The sequence below is a fragment of the Xylocopa sonorina genome, chromosome 7 (assembly GCF_050948175.1).
Source record: "Xylocopa sonorina isolate GNS202 chromosome 7, iyXylSono1_principal, whole genome shotgun sequence".
Classification (NCBI taxonomy): Eukaryota; Metazoa; Arthropoda; class Insecta; order Hymenoptera; family Apidae; genus Xylocopa; species Xylocopa sonorina.
The window spans coordinates 12,306,477-12,327,239 of NC_135199.1; the positions used below are offsets into that span (position 1 = coordinate 12,306,477).

At 51.5% G+C, this 20,763-nt stretch overlaps 1 protein-coding gene across 3 annotated transcripts in view; it reads right to left on the minus strand.

The window, feature by feature from the left end:
• The window catches only part of LOC143425270 (homeobox protein abdominal-A homolog), a 31,804-nt gene extending 11,451 nt beyond the window's left edge, over nt 1-20,353 (minus strand). For all 3 annotated transcript variants that reach the window (XM_076897951.1, XM_076897950.1, XM_076897949.1), the window contains exons 1-2: nt 19,471-20,353; nt 15,541-15,573 (exon numbers count right to left, since the gene is read on the minus strand). In XM_076897951.1, the coding sequence (XP_076754066.1) occupies nt 15,541-15,573; nt 19,471-20,227 (790 nt within the window). In that variant the 5' untranslated portion in view covers nt 20,228-20,353. The remainder of the gene's footprint in view (nt 1-15,540; nt 15,574-19,470) is intronic.
• Between the last annotated feature and the right edge of the window lie 410 nt (nt 20,354-20,763).

A 20,763-nucleotide genomic window follows, 5' to 3' on the forward strand; every position in this document is an offset into this window, starting at 1 on the left:
ACTATTCGAGACGCTACACAGTTTCGTTGAACAATACCAAAAATAGTATGCACCTTCATGGCGGTTTTCCCCGGATCGCTCGTTTCTCAACTGGAAAAGAGTGGATCCGCTAATTGCATGGCGCATAATTCTCGTCGCTCGAAACTAAGAGAGCACCCCGGTGCAACGGTTGGCGACCGAGTCTTGCAAAAATAAACCAGTCGGCAACGAGCCAATCCTAAAATACACGTAATCTCGCCCGCGTTCGCTAGATGGGGAGCCCCGATACACGCTGCGAGATTAAATTTTAATTTTACAATAAAGAATGACGTATTAGAATGCTGTTGGCAAGCATTCCTGCCCTCGTAAGAGCCGTAAGGGAGGCTCGCGTCCCCTCTTGGTACCGCCTGGCTCCGCCTCCGTAACGGGCCAGCAGCGCGAACAACCACCCCATAGAACCCCTAAAACTCTAATTACGGCCTTACATTCCCTGCCGACCGTCTTCTCCTGCTGCCCTCCTCCTCCTCCCACAGGCGCCTCTCCCAGCCACCCTCATATTTTCCGACATTCTTCCACTTCCTCCGCCAGCCGGTCAGAGGCCTCGACGGGCAGCAGCAGCAACAGCAGCCCTCTCCTGCCCCACTGTTACATGCAAATGCCACGGGTTGTCTCTTTCCGCTAATAAAAGTCGTGGCCACGCAATTTAGAACATCCGACGTGGAGTGTCGTAACGGCCGCCGAAAGACGCCTCTAACCGGGACGAGACGCGGTACAAGTTCGAGGAGAGCTCCACCGACACGTTCGCGAAATTATTGCTCATTAGCAGCACCCCGGAACGGGGACGTTTTATGTTCCTCGCTGGCCGTGCGCCGTTCGAATAGTTGTTTAAAACGCCGCTTAAATTATATCTCGAGTTACTCTGGGTAGTCTCTCAGCGGAGCTCGTAAATGTTCTTTTCAGTGCGCGTTGAAAAAAACCATCCGTCTCTTGTGCTTCCTCAGCCTTGACTAATCGTCGGCCCTTATCTTGCCGATGCTTTTTAATCGGCCTGTGTATACCTAACGCTTAAATATCGTGTTCGACGAGCGTAACTCACGTTCGGATTATTTCTAAATCGCGGCAGCCTACCACACTACTGGCGATACTCGGAATCGTGGACGTCTCGAATCCCTGATTTTCTGATTACCGATTTCCGATCCGCGCTAATTCGTAAGAAGCGGGAATCTACCGCGACAAGAATCGTTCGCCTATATTGAAAGAGGCAATTGGAACGGATAAGATGTTGGACGTAGGTAGCAGTGAAAGTAGGAGCGACTAGAGCCGCAGTGAGGAACGTTAGGATCCGCATAATGTTTAATCAGAGCACGTTGCGGCTTTACGATATTAGTTCCTATTACGCACCCTGGCTCACCCTTCCCCAGCCGCCGCGCTACGGCACCCTTCGTTCCGGCGCCCTCGCTGGGACCATCCGCGACACCGACCTTCCAGAATCTTCCGGATATTTCGGAATTTACTGCTCGAAGGTGTTTAACCTTCGACGGGAGGTGAGTGAAACGTGTTTGGCCGTCTCCCTCGTCGGATCCGCGCGCGACGGCCAGGACCTGTACATATTGGTCGAGGGATTATCGCTTCATCGAACGGAAACGGTGGGTCGGCGGCAGGACGAGGCGCATGTAAAGTTGAACGCACTCGTCCGTGGAAATGATATTATTACACGAAAGTCACGGACGTGAATGGGCCGCGCGTAAACTTGAATCGCGCGAGGCAAATGTTTTCATTCGATTATTACGCCGGTGGCGGCAAGTTTGAACCGGAGTGTGACCTGGCCAATTTATTTCGCGCACGTACTTACTCCGCCGAGGAGACTCTGACGAGAAACAGACTACTGGCCTAGTTCGAGCATCATTCCATCTACATATGTTTAACCGCTAATTTAAGGTCTACCAAGTTCATTGTGGCCTGTAACGGTGTTATTGAGTTCAAGGCGAACGCCAGGCTCTCGCCTGGCCGTTAAATAGATAATGTCCACCAATGGATGTGTATCAACGATGGACCGGGGAATTTTGTGGCACCCGGGAGAGGGGCTGGCCACGGGAAAAATTCACCGTAAATCTAATCCGTATTATTCGAAGGGCGCGGTTTTATCGCGACCATTTATCTCTCTCCTTGTTGCTGCATCGCCATGGAAAATAAACATCTCGTACCAGCTCCATTTTTTTCTCGGACGGTCGAACGTTTCTACTTTATAATCCGCCCACGTGCTTCCGCGCTGGTCGATAGTCAAAAATTGAGGCGACGAGAGCCACGGAGAGACATTCCTCGTTATTTCCGCCGCGGCTGGACAGCGTTAATCGTTACCGCTCTTAAAAATGTTGTCGTACCCTCTTCACCAACTCCATCATTCGATGAAACGGGGCAGATATAAAAGACGACTCGCTAAAGACCAACCTCTTTGGCCGAGCGCTCTGCGAACTGCATCGGGGAGGGGAACAACTTATCGGAATCGTCTCGAAAATTCCGAAATTCGACGCGAAACGAAATCCGCCCACGGAACGTGCGCCACGACTCTAGTCGACTGCAACCAAGGGCGAAGAAGACTTCGAGCCTGGCAAACACGCGTATAATAAAAGTCGCGAGATAGGCGAATTCCTTCGGGAGCCGTAGCGACCCCCGCGCTCTACCCCTCTTCGGTTTTACTCGATCTCGCGTTGCCCCTCTCTCTCTCTCTCTCTCTCTCTCTCTTTCTCTCTCCGTTCTCAACTCCATTCGCTCGAACGCGACACGCGGACAAAGGGGAATCCCCTCGCGCATGCGCACTTGCCGCACGGTTCTAGTAACGATTCCACCCACCCCTGTTATAACTTGTCTGCCCCACCAGCGCGACCCCTAGCCCCTCGTACGACGACCACCATCAGGCTGACACGAGCTACGGGAACGATCCTCCTGTACGTACGTGTGTACGTACCGTGTCTCATGGCGGGCGTATTGGCATCGATGCAGGGGCGATGGGTTTGATCCGATTTTCGATCCCGGAACGAGCGAAACGCGCGGCAATGTGTTCGACGACACTGAGATACGAGCCGCTCCCATTCAAAGGTTTACTTTTTTTCCTCCTTTCCTCCCGTTGCAACCTAATTCCCTTTCGTTCTTTTTCTCTCGCTCACGTTCGTTATCCCACCGCCGCTTATCACGCGGTTCTGACCAGCGACGTGATCGACGAGCTTGTTATTCGAAAATGGTGATGATTAGTGCAGGAGGAAATTAGTGATCGGCGGTGGCGGCGAGTTTACAAAGTTGCGATCGGCCACGGTTATGCTCTTCGTCGATCGAGAGCACCACTATAAACCGCGACTCGAACTGGATTCGAGCATAATTGAATCGCGTCAAAGTTATCATTTCTTCGATCCGGATCCCGTTAAGGGTGTTCGTAGAATTAACCAAACGATCGCGACAAGACTCTCGAAACGGTATAATCGAGACGTTTAAAGAAAAAGAAGAAAAAAAACGACCGGGAATCGCGCATAAATTACTTAATTTCTCGGTTAAACTCGCGGTTCGAGCAGGGACGGTAAAACATTGTAACGTTTAACGATCTCCGAGCGATACCGCGTTCTTTAATTGCATTCCAATTAACCCGTGCACGGGGAATTCCGTTTCCCCCGCGTCCTCAGCGGGCTTCTCTCTTTTCCTTTCGCTCGAACCCATCACTATCGACGCCAACTACGAAAGCCGTTTCCATGGCCAACGTAGAGAACCGAATATGTCTGCGAAGCGCACGACAACGATACGTGGACGGCCTCGCGTAGGGTCCCCCCGTCCTTATGTACGTGTGTGCGCGTATGTACGTACGTGGCACGGGTGCATCGAGCTCTCTCTCTTTGCCGCAGCGACCAACACACACACACACACACACGCACACACGAAGACGCGGATGGTACGCTACGACTACCGGTCGGGTTGTTCGCGTACGTAAGTATAAAGAGAAGAGGCGTAATATCCTCCAGCGGAGCCGCGGGACGGTACAAAAGCTGGAAATGGAGCCTTTAGTTTTTATCGGGGGATAAAAGTCGTGATAAGCTGTATCAGGGGTGTACCGTGAAAGAGCACGGCGACGTACTCACGCGATATCTAGACCGGATCGGTGCCGGTGTGTGCAAGCGTGCAAGCGTTCTTCGATCCCCTCTCTTCCTCTCTCTCTCTTTCTGTTTCGTGTTTTTCCCCGCGCGAGCCACGTCTGGGGCCACCGCCGAAATTTCGGGGGTTACTCGACGCAAGATATTTCGTCGCGTCGCCGTTCCATACCGCGATCAAAAAAATCGCGGATAGCGGAAACGATCGGGTTCGAACATTGTCGATCGAATGGAACTGCTTAATCGAGCGGGGCTATCGTTGCACTTAACGATCGAGCCGAGTCGCTCGCAATCTATTGGAACGCCGCAACGTCCGCGGCTTGCTTCGCCGAGATCGTTGCGACTGATGGTCCGATACTAATTGGACAGTTTTTCATATCCACTTTTTATGTATACGTGTTTATAATAATTACTAGGATACACGGTGGCATACGAATAGAGCGTTAACAAGCTTTTTCTCGGGATCGAGGCAAGCTGGTGGACAGTTTCACCGCCAACTGGGGTTTTTAATCGTTCCATAAATTACACGGTAAAAGTGAGTCATAATTTTCTACTTTCCCATGTCGCTTCTATCCGTCGCGTACAATTAATTTATATTCCGGGGATAAAAGGTCGAGCAATAACACGACACTTTCTCGTTCAGAGACAGTCACCTCAGAACGTTACACGACATCCTTGGGGATGCGTGAATCGCTCCGGCGCCTACCCCCAGCCGCCCCCGCGCTGTCATCGTCGACTTCACACGGGAGGGTTTCAACGGACGCACGCAATTCGAGGGGTTGGAATCGCGTGAGCGTATCTACAAAATTGGCTGTCTTATATTTATGCTCCGTTATATTCCCGAAAACAGAGGTTCGCTTGAAAAAAAACAAACATCCATCTTCTGCTGTAAAACAGCCGAGCAATCGACATAAAAGTCGATCAAACTTTTTCCAAACTCTCCAAGCGATACCACTAAACCTGTATTTCTCTAAATTACCCAGCCAACGAAAGGGTTTCCGAGTAAAGGAGATTAGAAGGATACAGAAAAGTTCCCTCGTCCGCGATGAAAATTAATTGGAATGCAAATGGCAGATCGATGGAATCCTAAGAATTCCGTGTGACGTCGATAATCGTCGGCAGGCCACCGACAATGAGAACGCCTGGCAATCGAATTCTGAGTGGCGTAAATCAAGCCTGGATCGTTACGCGAATGTGAACATCGTAATTCTGATCGGCGGTAAATCTACCTGAAGCCGAGGTGGAGCGTTCTCCAGCTTAGCCCCGTCGTTCGCGGTATTGGCCATCCGAAGGCATAGATTATACAGAAGAGCCGTCTCCCGGGAAAGGCAGGAGGCTCCTCTCGTGTCTCTCTTTCCATCGCAACCCACGCTCCACGACACGGAGGAGAGTCGTGCAGCCCTCGCCTCGACGTCCGGCTCGTTCTCTCCTCCCTCCGTTTCGCCTCCCGGTTGAAGGTCTATATCGCGCACCGTCAAACCTACCCGAATTGCTCGTCGTCGTGTTATGCAAACGGGCACATTTGTTACGATAGTACCCGCCGGGGGGTCGTTCTCCACCGGCGTGGCGTGGCGCACAGCCACTGGCGTAACACAGCCATCCAGCCGTGCCGCATTCCCTTCTCTCCTGGAACCAACTACGTTGCTGAACGTCTGAATCGCGTACTAGCCGGTGAGCACGTTTCCCCGCCTGGACAACATCGTTCCGCGTGTCAGCGGTACGTTCGCGTAACGACGACACGGACGTTCCTTCCGAGGAACGCGTCCGTCCTCACGAAGGGACGCGCCGCGCAACCAGCTCGCACCGCGTCCTTATCGAACCGCCTCGTTCCCATTCCAATTTACTCAGGGTTAAACGAATTGCGCGCCACATTTCGCGGACCTAATATTCTATCGGGTCGATGCGCACGAAAGTATCGATCGTGGCCAGCGTCACGGTTCGTTAGGACGGAATTCGTCATTTCGTCGGACTGGCGAACGAGATTCGAACGTACTCTTCGCTTTCAATTTCGTCGAATCGACAGCGTTGGGTACGCATTATCCGTGATTTGACTTTGCACGGGAGCAGGTTTTTGTTCGCACAAATAAACGATCGTGACAGGAGGCGAAAGAAGCGTCGAGGCGATTAGTTCGTTGAAGAATGCAAATCGGAACCGGTTACCATTTAGCGCGATGAAAAGATAAAGGCGTTTATGCGAAAAAAAAAGACGTCGCCGATTGTCCGACGATGTCGTATTTAATTAAACATCGGTTAATTTAACGGTGATTGAACGGATCGATTTAGATCCGTCGAGGAATTCCACGGGTGTTTAACGATCTTCGCACATCCTTATTCGTCACATATTTCACCGGATCGTTCCATCCTTCTCGTAAAATTTTATCGACCGTGAAAATAACACTCTATCCGTGTTATATCTGCCAAGTGACATTCTCCAAGTTTTAACGACCGTCACGCACCTCCGTATCCGTCGAGTCCGGGCTCGCCTCCTTCGATTTGATTTTTCAAACTTTCCGCCACCGGACGGTATCGAACGAACGCGTCACACCTACGTGTGCACGCGTGAACTTTATCACCGAGCGGGACGATTTTTTTTTTCGCAGAGTGATAACAAAGACGATCATCTTCGAGCGAAGAGAAACTCTCTGATTTCGTGGCGATGGTCGATGGAGAGTAAGGCAGGCTCCTCGTTCTTGCCGCTCGTCTACGCTCGAATAAAATCGCGGGACCGTCCCCATTCTCCATTTCGAATCAAGGAACTTTGCTTCCGGATGCCGTCGCGCATCCGAGCGAACGAGAAACGCTCGGGACGTTCCAAGTTTCGGTCGGGAGGAGGCAATTTTTCTCTTAAACACCGCGCTAAAGTTGAAACTTCCGGGCGTAGAAGACGAAGACAAGTTCGGAGGGAAACTCCGGCTATGGCCGAGCTGCTCGCGGGAATGGGGTATCCGAGGAAAACTCTGAACGAGATGTTTGTTATAGAGGAACTTTTAGCTAATCGCGGCTACGCCGTCTCCGGGAATAAGACTCGAATTCACTCGAAAAGGCGAGAATATCCTTCGGTGTATGTATATTCACCGTCAGATGGGGACAACTTTTCTTGAATTAGCAACCGGATCTCGAAGAATTACCGAGTCGACAGTTAGTCGAGCGCCCAGACCGAACCGTCGTCGACCTCCTCGCTCGAAGAGGAGACGACGATTCCTCTCGAGGAGGAGAGGCTATTCGGGCAGCGTTTTCAGCGCGCAACAAAAAACGGAAAAGAACCGTACGAACGGTAAAGAGAATAGAGTTTAACCCTATTAAACGGCGTTCGAAACTCGCGCGTTTATTAGAGAGCCGTCTGTTTCCTCTAATTGCGATTTTCTTCTCGGCCTCTTCTCGGAACGCGAGTACGCACGATGCTTACAATTAAGGGGCCCGTCTGTAAATCAGCCGGCCGATTATTTTTCCGGTAATTCGAGCGGCGCGGCCTCGTGAATTTCCAGACGGCGTTGGTATGCAAGACGCCGCGAGGATCTCGAACCTCTAAACCTAAGTTTTCATTAGAACGCTCGTGGGTACCTACCTATCTCGCTATCTCAATCCTCCCTTCTCCCCGGGCATAATCGTATTTTAACAAAATCCTGTTAGCAACGGAGAGGGCCGGTCGAACGACCGCGGCGAGCTGCCACTATTTCACTCCGACTGCCTCTCCCTACCCATTGCACGACGCCTCAGTCTTTTGCAATTTCGCGAGAGAGCGCGAAACGCTTCCAAGTTAGATATTTAGCCCGCAGCCAGCTACGCGGAGGATCGAGCCGAATCGCGCGGAATAATTCAACCTGGAAACGTTCTCGCCGACCCGAAATTGCGAAACCTCTCTCTGCAACAACCGCTGCCAAGCCGGGAGGAACGCAACATGGCGGTTCCAACTACCTATCGCGATTCCTTCTCGTTTCCGCGTCTTCGTCTCGCGTTTTTCTCACCGAGACGTGACTCGACGGGAAGGGAGGATAAGGAAGAGCCAGAAGGAGAAGAAGAAGCAGAAGAAGAAGAAGAAGAAGAAGAAGAAGAGCGAGAGGCCCCGCGAGCTATCGAGAAACAGATAGCACCGCCGTGGCTGTGTAATTACGATAAATTGTTCCCCCTACGATAATTATCGGTGTCCATGGAATGGGATACGACCGCGAGTCCGTGTTTCTCCGGTCTGCACACTCACCTACGGTTCCACCTTTTCTTTTTTCCCCATTTTTTTCTTCTTCTCCCCCCTCGACTCCTTTCTACCCCGCTTGCGCAAATGGCAGCGGTGAATATACGGTCGGGCACGACACATGCCTGGCTGTGCCGCACGGGGCCCCCCTGCTAATCTGTTCGTTGAACGAGTTTATAAATTAGAACACGCTCGTGTGCGGCTCCTTGCCAGCGGAGTCGAACTCGCAACTCGCGTGTTCTCTTATTCATCCGCGCAGGACAACGATTCTCGCCGCTGTTCCCGTTTTTCCGCAGAGACGTTCTCGCTCCCTCCGGCCCGCAGGGGGCGAGAGGTAAATCTGTTTCTCGACGCGAGAAGAACCACGTGAACGGACGAGAAAATGGGCCGTAGAAGAGGGGAGGGCAACGAAGAGTTACGAGGTTGAGAGAGTCTTTCGGCCCGTTTCGAGAACAGGGATATAAGCGTGAACAAACGTCTCGCGCAGACTTTGGCAACGTGATTGATTCCCACGACAGATACGAAGCCTTTACTTTCACCCAGCTGTGGAACGCCGTGATTTACGAACGCCGCCGAGAGGCATCGACTTTTTGGCTTCTGCTGGATAGGGTAGAGACTTTACTGCTTCTTAAAGGACGGGAAACAGCGCGCGCGACTCTTCTATACAAAGGGTGCGGTGAAAGTTTTGCGTCGGGTGTAGGAAAAAAAGCCGATCCTTTGGATAGAGGTGAAACCATAAAAAGGGCTGAAGGAAAGCGGCGACCTTGTGAAACTCGACCGTCCACGGTGACATTTTTCTCGAATAAATCGAGAATGGAAGGATTCTACTCCTTTCCGTTAAGAAGGAAGATAGAGACCCAGCTCGAGCGTATACGCTGTACACGGCTCGCGTATCGTTATCACGATGAACGTGAATAGAAATGGAAACAATTTGCATTCATATTCCATCTTGTCTTCCTTCTGTCTCCACAGTCGATAGCAGTATTTTACGTGCCGCTAAAAACGCGAGGAAAAGAAGTCGCGATACAGTATACAACAAGGGTGTAATTGCATGCAAAGAGGGGGGGCGATAGCTTTCTTTTCTGGTAGACCAAGGGAAACGTTGAGCGTTTGAAGGATTAATTCAGAAGGAACAGGGAGAACCGGGAGGAGAAGTAATGGCGTTTAGTGTTCCGGTGTAAGTTATGCTCGTAGCCTCCCCAGGCCGATACCCCGGGGACACGGGATTCTATTTGATCGCATAACATTACGACTATGGATGTTTCGTAAATCCGTAACGGCGTGTAACGGAGCACGCGACAGAATCGTTTGCATATTATCGCCGCGCGAATAAAGCGTATCGCCGTGAAAACGTACGTGCCGTGACCGATCCTGGGTATTCCGAGCGTAGGGCAACGGCGGACAGCGGTGGAGCCTCCGAGTAAAGATTGTCGTAGGAAGGAGAGTGAATGAAAACGGACGGGACGTGTAGGTAGGTACATAGTAGCGAAACATGTCGCAGTTCCACCCGGCATCCTGGACACGGTTCACCCTTCCCAATGTTTCAAAAGGCTACGTATACGGGGCACAGCGCACGGAGTACGATGTGCTCCGCGGCGAATTACGAGACGGACGAGCATTATCAGCCTGTCGCTTGAACCTTGAAAAAGGTGAGCAAGTTGGAACGCCGGCGAACCGTCTCGCCGTTCCTCGCGTACACGCGGCTTCTACTCTTAAGCCTGAGTTATTAGTACACGTGGTAATAATCGCCTGGTTTAATTAACGACGATCCGCTGATCGCGTTGATTTACGAAGCTCCGCGGAGGAAGTGGGATCTACGAGAAAGAAAGTAATCTTCTTATGTAAAGTTGACGTGGGTAATTAGAGTGCAACGATGATCGCAATCGGAGCGGAACGGGGAAGAGGGAAGGGAAGAAAGCGTAGGTGTCGCGGCCCCGCGAGGATCGCCTTGAGCGGCCGAAAATAACCGTCGAGGTTGCTCTTTTGGCGGAGAAAAGAGACGGAAGGATACCTTATTTTCTTTTTTTTTTTTTCTTCTTTTTTTTCTCCAAGGAGGTCGTAGTGTGAATCTACGGTGACATTTAGAATCGTTCGGCCTGTCCCGAGGATTTGACTGGTATGATGGGTTCGGCACGCGACAAAACGGGGTACGCCGCCGCCGCCGTATGACCATAAAATAAACGTTTGGGGTAGCGCAGGCGGAGGCCAAACCTGGCAGCGCATAAACACTTATATAACAGCAATTAAACTGCTTTTAAGGCCCATAAAACTGCAGTTTCAATAATCTCAGTGACAACACGATTCTGACCTGGCTCCGACTCCTCCGGGCCTCCGGAAGCGGGGGCTTCCCGGCGCAGACCTTCAAGTCGCAGCCACCTTCCAAGATTACCCCCTAACCTTCTCGCGTCGTTCCCCCAGTCTTTATCGCCGATGAAGGACAATTTTTATATACTCGCGGCGATAAAACGGAAGGATTCACTTCGAGAGTCGACGAGCCTGCCCCCCTCGGACGCGTTGATCTCGAACACCTTCGTGATTAAAAAAAAAAAAGACACGATCTCGCGTAAATTAAATATCGATACATTTCTCACACTCTCTGGAATACTCTTCGCGGAGTAGCTTTCCGAAACAGAGTCATTTCTTTCTTTTTATCTACAATTTCCAACCCCGCTGGTCTTTTTTCCTAAAACATGTCCGCGCTACCTGACCGTCCCAATGGTACGGCGTCAGTCAGAGAGGCGAGATAGGTGCAAACTAGAGAGGAGGATGCGAGAGAGAGAGAGAGAGAGAGAAAGGACGAAATGGGCGGAGGCGAGTGGGAACGAGCAGAAGCCCAGGTAGGGGAGGCAGGGAACGGTGAAATGGGATAATACGGACGCTGCAGGACGCGGCAGCCATCATCGAATGCTAATGAGGGGTTGGCGGCTTTTGGGGCGGAAGATTCAGTCCGTGCAGTGGCGCACTGTTGCCAGAGAAACGGTCTGATTATAAATTATACATTATCTCGTGCTAGCCCCGTGTACACACCGAAATCCAACTAGACGTCCGCAGGTTACGGACCGCCCCGGCATCAAAATGCACACCGTTTACGGGCCAGAGATAGATTAAAGGCCCATAGGACTGCGGTATTATCGGGAGGTGGCCAACAAAAATCCCGTTACCCCTATCACAACCCCCCAGGATGCCTGTTAAACGTATCGTGCCGTATAATCGTCGATCGATTTCTCCTTTTACCGTCGCGAATGGATAATTTGTCCGATGCACCCCGCTACCATTCGCCCTGCGGTACCGCGTCGTTACGCGAGGATAGCCTACAACGTGTATACAACTATCAACGCGTTGCGAGTAAAGAACGTATCGATTTCCCTTAAAATCGAACGGTATATTTCAGAATCCACGCTCGATTAAGCCGGTTGCTCGTTTAAAATCGATGCCCGAGACAGTCCTAATAAAGTACCAAGATCGAAAGATCCGACCGCTCGATTCCGGGTGCTTTTTCTACCCGCTCTTATCTTCGACGATTAGCCAAGCAGTTAACCGGTCAGGCTATCATCTTCGAGCTTGGAACATTAAGGACTCAATAACGCTAGACAAAAAGAGCTTCATTAACGTTCGACTGTCATACCTTTACGCGACGTTCGTGAAATATTGTCGCGGTCGTAAATTGTTTCTAACATTTTTCTAACGCTTTCCACGACGCAGAATGTTAACACCGTGTTTCCATCGTGGACTCGAATGTTTCACGAGGAGTTAGAGAGCAGAGGAGAGCGGAGCTTGTAATTTGAAAGATTTTACTGTTGGTGCTCCTCTCCGTTACGGTTTACCGGGGGTGGGGGGTTAAACGTTTCCCGGAACGACACAGCAGCAGAGCGAGGGTTAATCAAAGGGTGGAGAAGCACGGAACGATCGTCGAGCGGAGACCTGACTAAGCCAACAAGAATGTTTGCTGGCGCACTGTTGCCGGCAGATCGAACTGTTTATAAATTATACATTATCTCGTGATAGCCGAGCGTACATAAAACCCGGCTAGACGTTTACTGGCCACTGAACTCTCTATCGTCAAAGCGCCAAACATTGGGCGCCGGTAGAGAACGAGAAAGAGAAATGACACGGTCTGAATTATGCAACTATCGAATAGATTTGCTGCGTCCCCGCCTTACCTTCGCCTCCCCCTAACCTTTCCGTTCGCGATTAATACCCACCAAGTATCGATTCATTCATACTCGAATGGCTAAACTAACAGGAACAGCTAAAATACGCGCCTATTTTCGCCTCGTGCCAGTGATAAATTCGATCGGCCGAAAAATTTGGTCCCGGTCCAAAATGGAGCGCTGCGCGCGGGCTCGCGTCCACCCACGGACGCGCGCACAAAAATGGTCTCGTCGAATATCCAGAAGAGCTATCAGCAGGCCGCCGATCCCTGACCCCAAAATGCAGCATACGCTCGCATACCGCCAATGACAGATTAGATACGCGTATCTCGCTAAGTTAATTCTGTGTTATAAAATGGACGCGCTTTTTCCCTAATTTTACGACACGGGACGCGTGCGTGGCACGTATAATTTGTCGCATTGCGCATTTCTCTTCCCGTGATGGATGGGAGGTGGAGCCTCCCGGTCACCCGTTAATCTCCCTTAACCCCGCCGCGCACCGTTCCTCCGCAGACGTTTCTCGCGACGAGGATAAAAAAAGATGGCGAGAAAAAGAGAAAGAGGTAGAGAGAACGGTGTTCACGCGGATACGTAATTTCGGCCGCGAATAGAACACCGAGGCGAGACCCTCTGTGACGTTCTATCGACGCGGACCTCGAAACCACACCACCCACCCGCCAATCCTAATTCTATACTCGAGAGAGCGCAGTACGTTCACGTACCGCCGATAGATTACGTCCATAGACACGGCGACGGATATTGCAGCGAGTGGAAGAAAAAGAATGACGTCGCTTGAGTTGAATTCAAAGTGCTGTTCTTATATTATTTTTTGCCAAACGCGACGGAGTGTCGCGGAATTTCAACCGGCGTTTTCCGATACATCGATATTTCAGGGGACGCCATTACGGGGCCACGAAGATCTCGCTTCTCGACGACGCGTGGCTGCGTATCGAGCCGAAATTTCGGGAATCTCCGACGCGACACGGCGAACGGAAAGCGTGCGGAAATTTTTGCGACGGTTTACCTTCGACGAGGACAAAGTATCGTCGGTGGAGCGCGAATAAAAACGTCTCGACTAATTTCAGAACGGAACCGTCCAGTTAGCCTGGCTGAAAAGATGGCGGGCTCCGGGACTCGCAATTGTCGATGCAAAAGAGATCGGGGAAAAAGAAATACGCCACGGACGCGCGATGCATTATGCATCGCGCGTCCCCGGGCTAACGTTGATTCGCGTACATAACTTCAATTACAATTAGCCAAGCATCCTGGAGGTCTCTCCGTGCAACATTCCCACAGGTATTTCGGGTGACGCACCCCAACTTCCAAATGCATTAACGTCACGTCTCCCTAGCGTTGTCTACTCGCGCACAGACGTCCGTTGGACGGTGCCAGGGAAGTCTGGCTATCTCCGACGACCGCAACCCGAAACCTGCCCGCGCAATCGTGTTTGTAAAACAAGAGGAGACTCTTCTGCTTTGACGTCGACGCGTCGCGACTCGTTGGAACTCGAGGATTCGAAATGGCTAGTTGGAGTGTAGCGGTGTTTCGATTTCGAATAGACAGTAAAAATGTTAAATCGACGACGTCTTTACACCGCGTGCGTCAGACGGATAACGTTGGACGGTGTTGCTCGATCGGAGGAACGTGTCCGCGGGGCAAGTTCACTTTCAACGGGCGAATTGTTACAATGAGACAGCACAAAGGCCAATTGCGTTCCGTTTCTTTCTGAATAAATTCGGACGTGATTCATCGGCAGTCTAACTGTTCCCATCGTACACCATTCGCTTCCTGTTGTAATCACACCGTTTATTCCTATTTGAAATTATGATCCCAGGCGATGTAAACAAACCATCGCGATAAGTCCGACGGGTGAAGTTTTAATTTCAGCTAATCGCTATTTACTACGTCATTGTGGGCCTGTAATGGGCCGTATAAAAGATAGTCACGGGGATAATTTGCGGCGGACATTATCACACGGTGACGACAGGTGTAGTTGGCCATATACATGTCCTTCTTGCATGCGCAACTAACATAAATGAATAGGATACGAGTCGGTAGCACGTGCTACCGGCGACCAGGATTCGAGCAAACGACCTCTAAGCGACGCCCTTGACTTGTCTTGGCACACTTTGGAACAACGACACGACGGGCCCCGGCTACGTTCTCCAAGGTCGCTCCTCTGTTCTTCTTCTTCTTCTTCTTCTTCTTCTTCTTCTTCGTGTTCTTGTTCTTCTTCTATCCCTATTTTTTCCTTTTACACAGCAATGAATCCGTGAACAGCGCCATCTTGTAAATGCGACAACTACCGGAATCATCCGGCAGGGATCAAACGGCAGAAACAGGCGTACGAATTAGCTTTAAAACGACTTATTTCGCGGTTATATTGTTCGGGTGAAATTGTGCGAGTAAAGTTTAACGGCGCACGTTGCTCCTTTATCGTTCGACTCCGTTCAGCTGTGACACTGAACTTTTACAATGGAGGCGAATCTCTCGTGGAGCGAGGTTTGCGCGAAAGTTCGCGCTTTCGTTCGACGCGACGAATTTAACCCCCGCGATGACCTTCGAGGGAGGAGCGAACGCTCGGTTCGATTTAATAATCTCCGTTTTCGACGGGAATACGTGTCACGGGGTTGTCCGTAAAACCGGAAATGCGGCCGGCGGTTGAACTAGGAGGGAGAGAAAAAAAACATGGGCGACCGTCTTGTACGATTACGTTTCGTGAATGAAACCGACTCTTACTTTCGGAAATATGGCCGCCATATGTGGCGGGCGACGCACGCTTGGGAACAGATTTGTCCCTGCGTAAGTGTCTCCAGCCTCGTTTTACGTCCTCGGTCGATCCGAACTAAATAACAATTTCCCAGCCGAGATTTCGCTCGGTGGCTGTTGAATCCTACGGACAATTCCATCCGGCGATAACGAAAATCGAACAATTTCCACGTCAAAGCGGAAAAACTCGTCTCCAATATCGACGCTTCGAACAAACGGGAGAAAGAAAAAAAAAAAAAAAAAGAAAAAAAAAGAGGAACATATCCAGCCAAGATGTTTCAGCGAATAACAACTACATTAATAACAACGAGATGGTACTCACCGCACACGACTCTGTCGAACGGGCTCATCCAATCTGAAAGCAAAAATAGAAACAGTCGTAATTAGTGAGAGCGTGAATCGATCCGATACGAAAGTTATCGGCCGCTTTAACCAACCCGTGAAAAGCATGCACTTCAGATAAACTACCCACGCGCGTACACACCCGAACGGCGAACGCGAACGCGCACGCATGCATCGGCTGCATACAAGGATCGCTCGGTTCGGGAACGAACGGGGCAAAGAGCGAACTAACGAAGAGGAAGCATGCACGAGCGAAACTTATTCCAACGGATACGCAATTAGAAAGTAGGAAACTGACGGCTCGACACGCGAAGCCAGCCTTCCCTCTGTGTGGAACTTTGCTCCGCTGGAAAGGAGGATTAGAGCCGCGATCGTGAAACGTTCGAGCGTATACCACGAGCGCTTAATCCCGTCTCCTCTGTCGATTAAACGGAAATGTCACTGGATCAGGCCGAACGTTGATCTTCGTGTCCTCCGCGCGGGTGCAATAATCGCGACACGCGGACTCGACGAGATCGACGAAGCCTCTCGTCGAAACTTCGGCATCCCGACGCAGCTCGTTGCCTACGTGCTCGAGGACGACTCGAAATAACGACTGCGTCGCTCGATCGCGGACGCAACCCGTGTCCCGTGGCTCGAGGTTTATCCCAATAAATCTCTGTTGCCGCGTTACGATTCGAGCTACGACTACCGCGAGTGACGGGGTTCCCTTCGTTCTCGGCTCGTAAAGTTATTCTTACGCACTCGTAAACCAGATAAGAACTTTATTGAATCACGAATAGACACTTCTTTGCGAACGTTGTCCGATAAACCTGCCGCCACTCAGCAGGACGAAAGAGAGGAAGTCGTACGCGCGCCTCTTCCTCGATCGGCCGCGTTCAAACGCGCGAATATCTGTCGCGAGCAGCCCGTCTGATAAGAATCGACCACGTTATGAATTGCCTCGAAGCACGTGTCGAGACGAATCAATCGCCGTTTGTTCCGTTACGACGTAGCTCGACGATCTCCGAGCCCATCGACCGTGCGCTCGTTCGCTCGAACGTTTCGAGTAACGGTGAAAGAAGTACGCGCGGAAACGCGACGGACCAACGTCTCCGTGGACGTTTTTCATTAGCGGTATTCCTTCAGCGTCGTCAGCCGCGAACGAGAAGTTTTCTACCATCGGAAACGGTCAAGAAGACGAACGTTCGTCGGAAAGCGGTCGAAGGAAACGTAGCTGGAATTACAGCGGCGCCTGGTCCGCTTGGAGCGATGATTTACGGTAAACGTTGTCGCGTTAGAACGTGCATTATCCGTGAATATCTTTCTCTCTCTCTCCATCTTGGTTCCCCTCGTTGATAGGTAAAAACGCGCGAAACCACACCGGCTTATTACGTCGTAGGAGAAACGTTATTGCGAGGCGTTGATAGCGGAACGGGCTTTGGAAAATAATTTGCATACCCGACGATTATGGCTTCATCGCAATATATTCGAGGCCCGTCGCTCGCGTCGCCATCGAATTTCGTCGCGGGCATAATTTCGAATCTATCCTCGATTATTTAGGGGTGGCCGTTCGTCGCGAACCGCGCGTGCCGAACCGTAACGGCGAATTATAGCGGCGGTCGTTCGCGCGAAATCATGGCCGGCAGATTATCGTTATTGTCAGCTCGACCGTTGGCATTGTCCGTTGAAATCGCCGCGGCGCTGTCGAGATAACGTCGACCTTTCAAGAAAACGCACCGTGTCTTCCTCCGCCCCTCCTTTCGCGTACGGCGAGAAGCCAATTACTTCGAATCAGTTTATTTTCGTTGGTACCCGGTTACGGGGCGAAACCTTGGACGAGCTTAAATCCTCTCGACTCTCTCTCTCTCTTTCATCGTCGCGTGAATTTACACAGGACGCGCGTACGAACGGCCGCGACAACGACGGCCACGGGGAACAATGGCGGGCCGGCGGACTAAACAGCTTTAAAAATACACGTACAGCTTCGCTTGCTCGCGACGTATAAGTACAACCGTTGAAACGCCGTCGGAACTATGCTCGCGCTAATACGATCGGGAGGAACGTCGCTGGTAATTGCTGTACCCGCAGAAACGCGTTACACGGAACATGAGAAACGGCTGGTCGCTGAAACGAGCGAATGATCTCAGCTGTGCGATGTCTCGCGTCGCGTTATTGTTTCTTTGATCGAAAATCGACGAGGTCCTACGGCGAGCGTATAATTCGACGCGAGTTTCTTCTTGCTCGAATGGGTAATGGTAGTAGGCAGTTGAAACAATTTGACCCGGAACGAGAAATTAATAATTTCTTATCTCGACGACTTCCGACGGTATCGCGTATAAAATATCCGTCGTATGTAAGAACGGGTATCCTCGAGCAAGTAACGAGAGAAAATGTTCGTTCTCGATAACTTCGGAGTAATGTTTATTCGAGCAGTGCCCGGTGGTTAAGTTGAAAATCGGCAGGATCCTCGAGCGCGCGTTCACCGGTGTTTGTTTTGCGTTTTATTCGTTACGACGATAGTGGCGGCCGTTGAAACGAGCAAAATGAAATTCCGCGTAAATTAATGCGCGCGTCAGGGAGGGATCAGCCCGGGTTTTACGCCCGCGGAATGTTCAAGGTGCAAACATGGCGGGCGTATTTCGCGAGCCGCGAACTCGGCCGTTGTTTGGATCGAGAGAATACGCGCACGAGCGACGCGTTTCACCGGGAATAATTACACGCGGATACTAAGTGGACGTTATCTCGGAGAATTACCGTCGTTTCGTATTAATATCGAAGCTAGTAAACTTGGAATAGCTGATTAAGTCCGTTCCTCGTATCTGCCGCGACTTTCTCGAGAGGCAACGACGCTGGTAATATTAATTGGGCTGTTATTATTAACCGACTAGCTCCGAATTATATTTATGCCTTTGATAATAAATTGCGCGGACGTTGCACAAAAATACGAAGCGAATCTTCGTAGACGAGAGAGAGAGAGAAAGAGAGGGAGAGAGAGAGAGAGAGAAGAGGTGATCGCGGTGGCCAATCTGTTAGGCCGTAACGAGAAGCCGTAGTTATTATTAATATACCGCTACAATTAGCTTTATGGGTTATTTGTATTCTAGTATAGGTAAAGAATGGCGGGTCTGGCATGCTTTTAACGGATTTTACGAAGCATTCGAGGCATAACAATGTTCCAACGACTATGTACTCTACTATAGTGCCCCCCTGCAGCAAGAATAACTATAAACACGTGTACCGTAGGTCAGTTTCCATCTACCGTTCCTGGAGAACCACGAGCCGACCATTTGCGGCTAATCCGTTATAGATTGTTCCTGCGTTTTTCCCCGCCTTTCCATCGAAACAACCATGAAAGCCGCGCGACCGTATACAACGGATAGAAAGGCGAATGAATTTATAATAACGCGCGCGAATAAAGGCTGCACTTCATCGTACGCGTGTTTTTCGCGATCCCGATCGCCGATAATACGGATACCGATACGGGAGAGACAATAAATTCCGGCTCGGGTCGCGGTGTAATTTATCGCTTCATTAATTTATTTACCGCGAAACGAGCGGCCGTTGTTTTTACTTGCAAATCGGAGCCGTTCCCCGTGGCCGGCAATAGGCAACAGACGTAAAGAACAAAACGACGAATTCATTACTTTTTAACGATCACGGTTGTTCCGTGGTTTCATGCAACGCCGCGGACGCAGTTCCTATCGTTATCTCAGACGCGCCATTAAGAATGGTACCGGGCCGATATCTAACGAAAGATCGGCGTTCACCCGTGCGATTTTAACGCCACGATACCCATGCCAATCCCGTTATCGATCCCATTCGCTTCGACGAACCGCGATCCAACGTCCGAACATCGACACGCGTGGAATCTCGCGCGGAAAGAAACGAGCGTAGGAAAACACAATAGAAAGATCGGGAGTAGACTTACCGGTGATGGACATCCATGGGTACCGCGGTATGTCCGAGATGCCCGGCTGTCCGGTGGTGGGTTGCTGGCAGGACGTCAACGGGTCGACGACGGCCGACGCGGCGGCCGCTTGGTGATAGAATTGCGCCGCGGCTGCCATTGAGGCGGAGGCGGCGGAAACGGCCGAGGAGGCCGAGGCGGAGGACACCAGGTTACCCGGCGTGGCGCCGTTCTGATGATGATGACCGAGGGTGTAGTTGACCATCGAGTCGGCGGAGGTCGGCGCTACGTTCCCGGTCAAACTGGCGGTGTAACGGCAGGACTTGTCGCCGGCGGTCGCGGCGTCGACGGCCGCGGCGGCGGCCAACGCGGCGCTCGAGGCCGCGGTCGAGCCGAAGCCGGGGACCATGCTCGACGTGGCGCCGAATGCCGCCGCCGCTACCGCCTGCTGTTGCTGGTGATGATGATGATGCGCCGCGGCCGCGGACACGTACGGGTACATCGTGGACGCGGTTCGCGCCGCCGGTGAGGTTGACGCTGAGCTTCCTGAGTGCTGCGGGCTCGAGCCCGTCGGGCTTGGCGAGTTGTGTTGCTGCGCGTAATTGACCGCCGCGGCCGCGACCGCAGCCGCGGATAAACTCGATTCTAGACTGGCTGTGGCCGGGCTTGTCGTGCACGCCTGGATCGTGCCGGGGTTCGCGCTCGAGAACAACTGTTGATGATGGAACTGTTGGTGGTACTTAGGTAGCATACTATCGATTATGAATTTCGAACTCATATCGGCTGTGACCGGGTGCCGATCTCGGGCTCGATGCCGAGGACACGCCCGGTGCACGGGGACCGGGTCTGGTCTCTCAACACCGACACCGCGCCGGCAGATCCGCCAGCTGACGCTGCTGCTTCATCCTCGCACTCTGTAATATTCCACCAGCCGATTCCACGCCGATCGACCAACGATCCGTTGTTGTTTTTTTTTTTTTTTCTTTGTTTCAACCGAAGAGAAGAGAAACGACCGATCTCTCTCCCTATTCGCACCCTACGCACACCGCACACGATGTACCGCTACTACCGCCGTCCGATCGATTTTCGCTTTCCCTACCGTGTCGCGCGTCCCGTGTCTATCTTTTTCACTTTTAACGCTGGGTGATATTGTTGTTGTTGTTGTTGTTGTTGTTGTTGTTGTTGTTACTGCTGCTACTGCTGTTGCTATTCCTCTTCTTCTTCTTCTTCTTCCCCTGCTGCTGCTGCTCCTGCTCCTCCTCCTCTTCTTCTTCTTCTTCTTCCTCCTCCTCTTGTTGGTCGTCCACCTCCTCC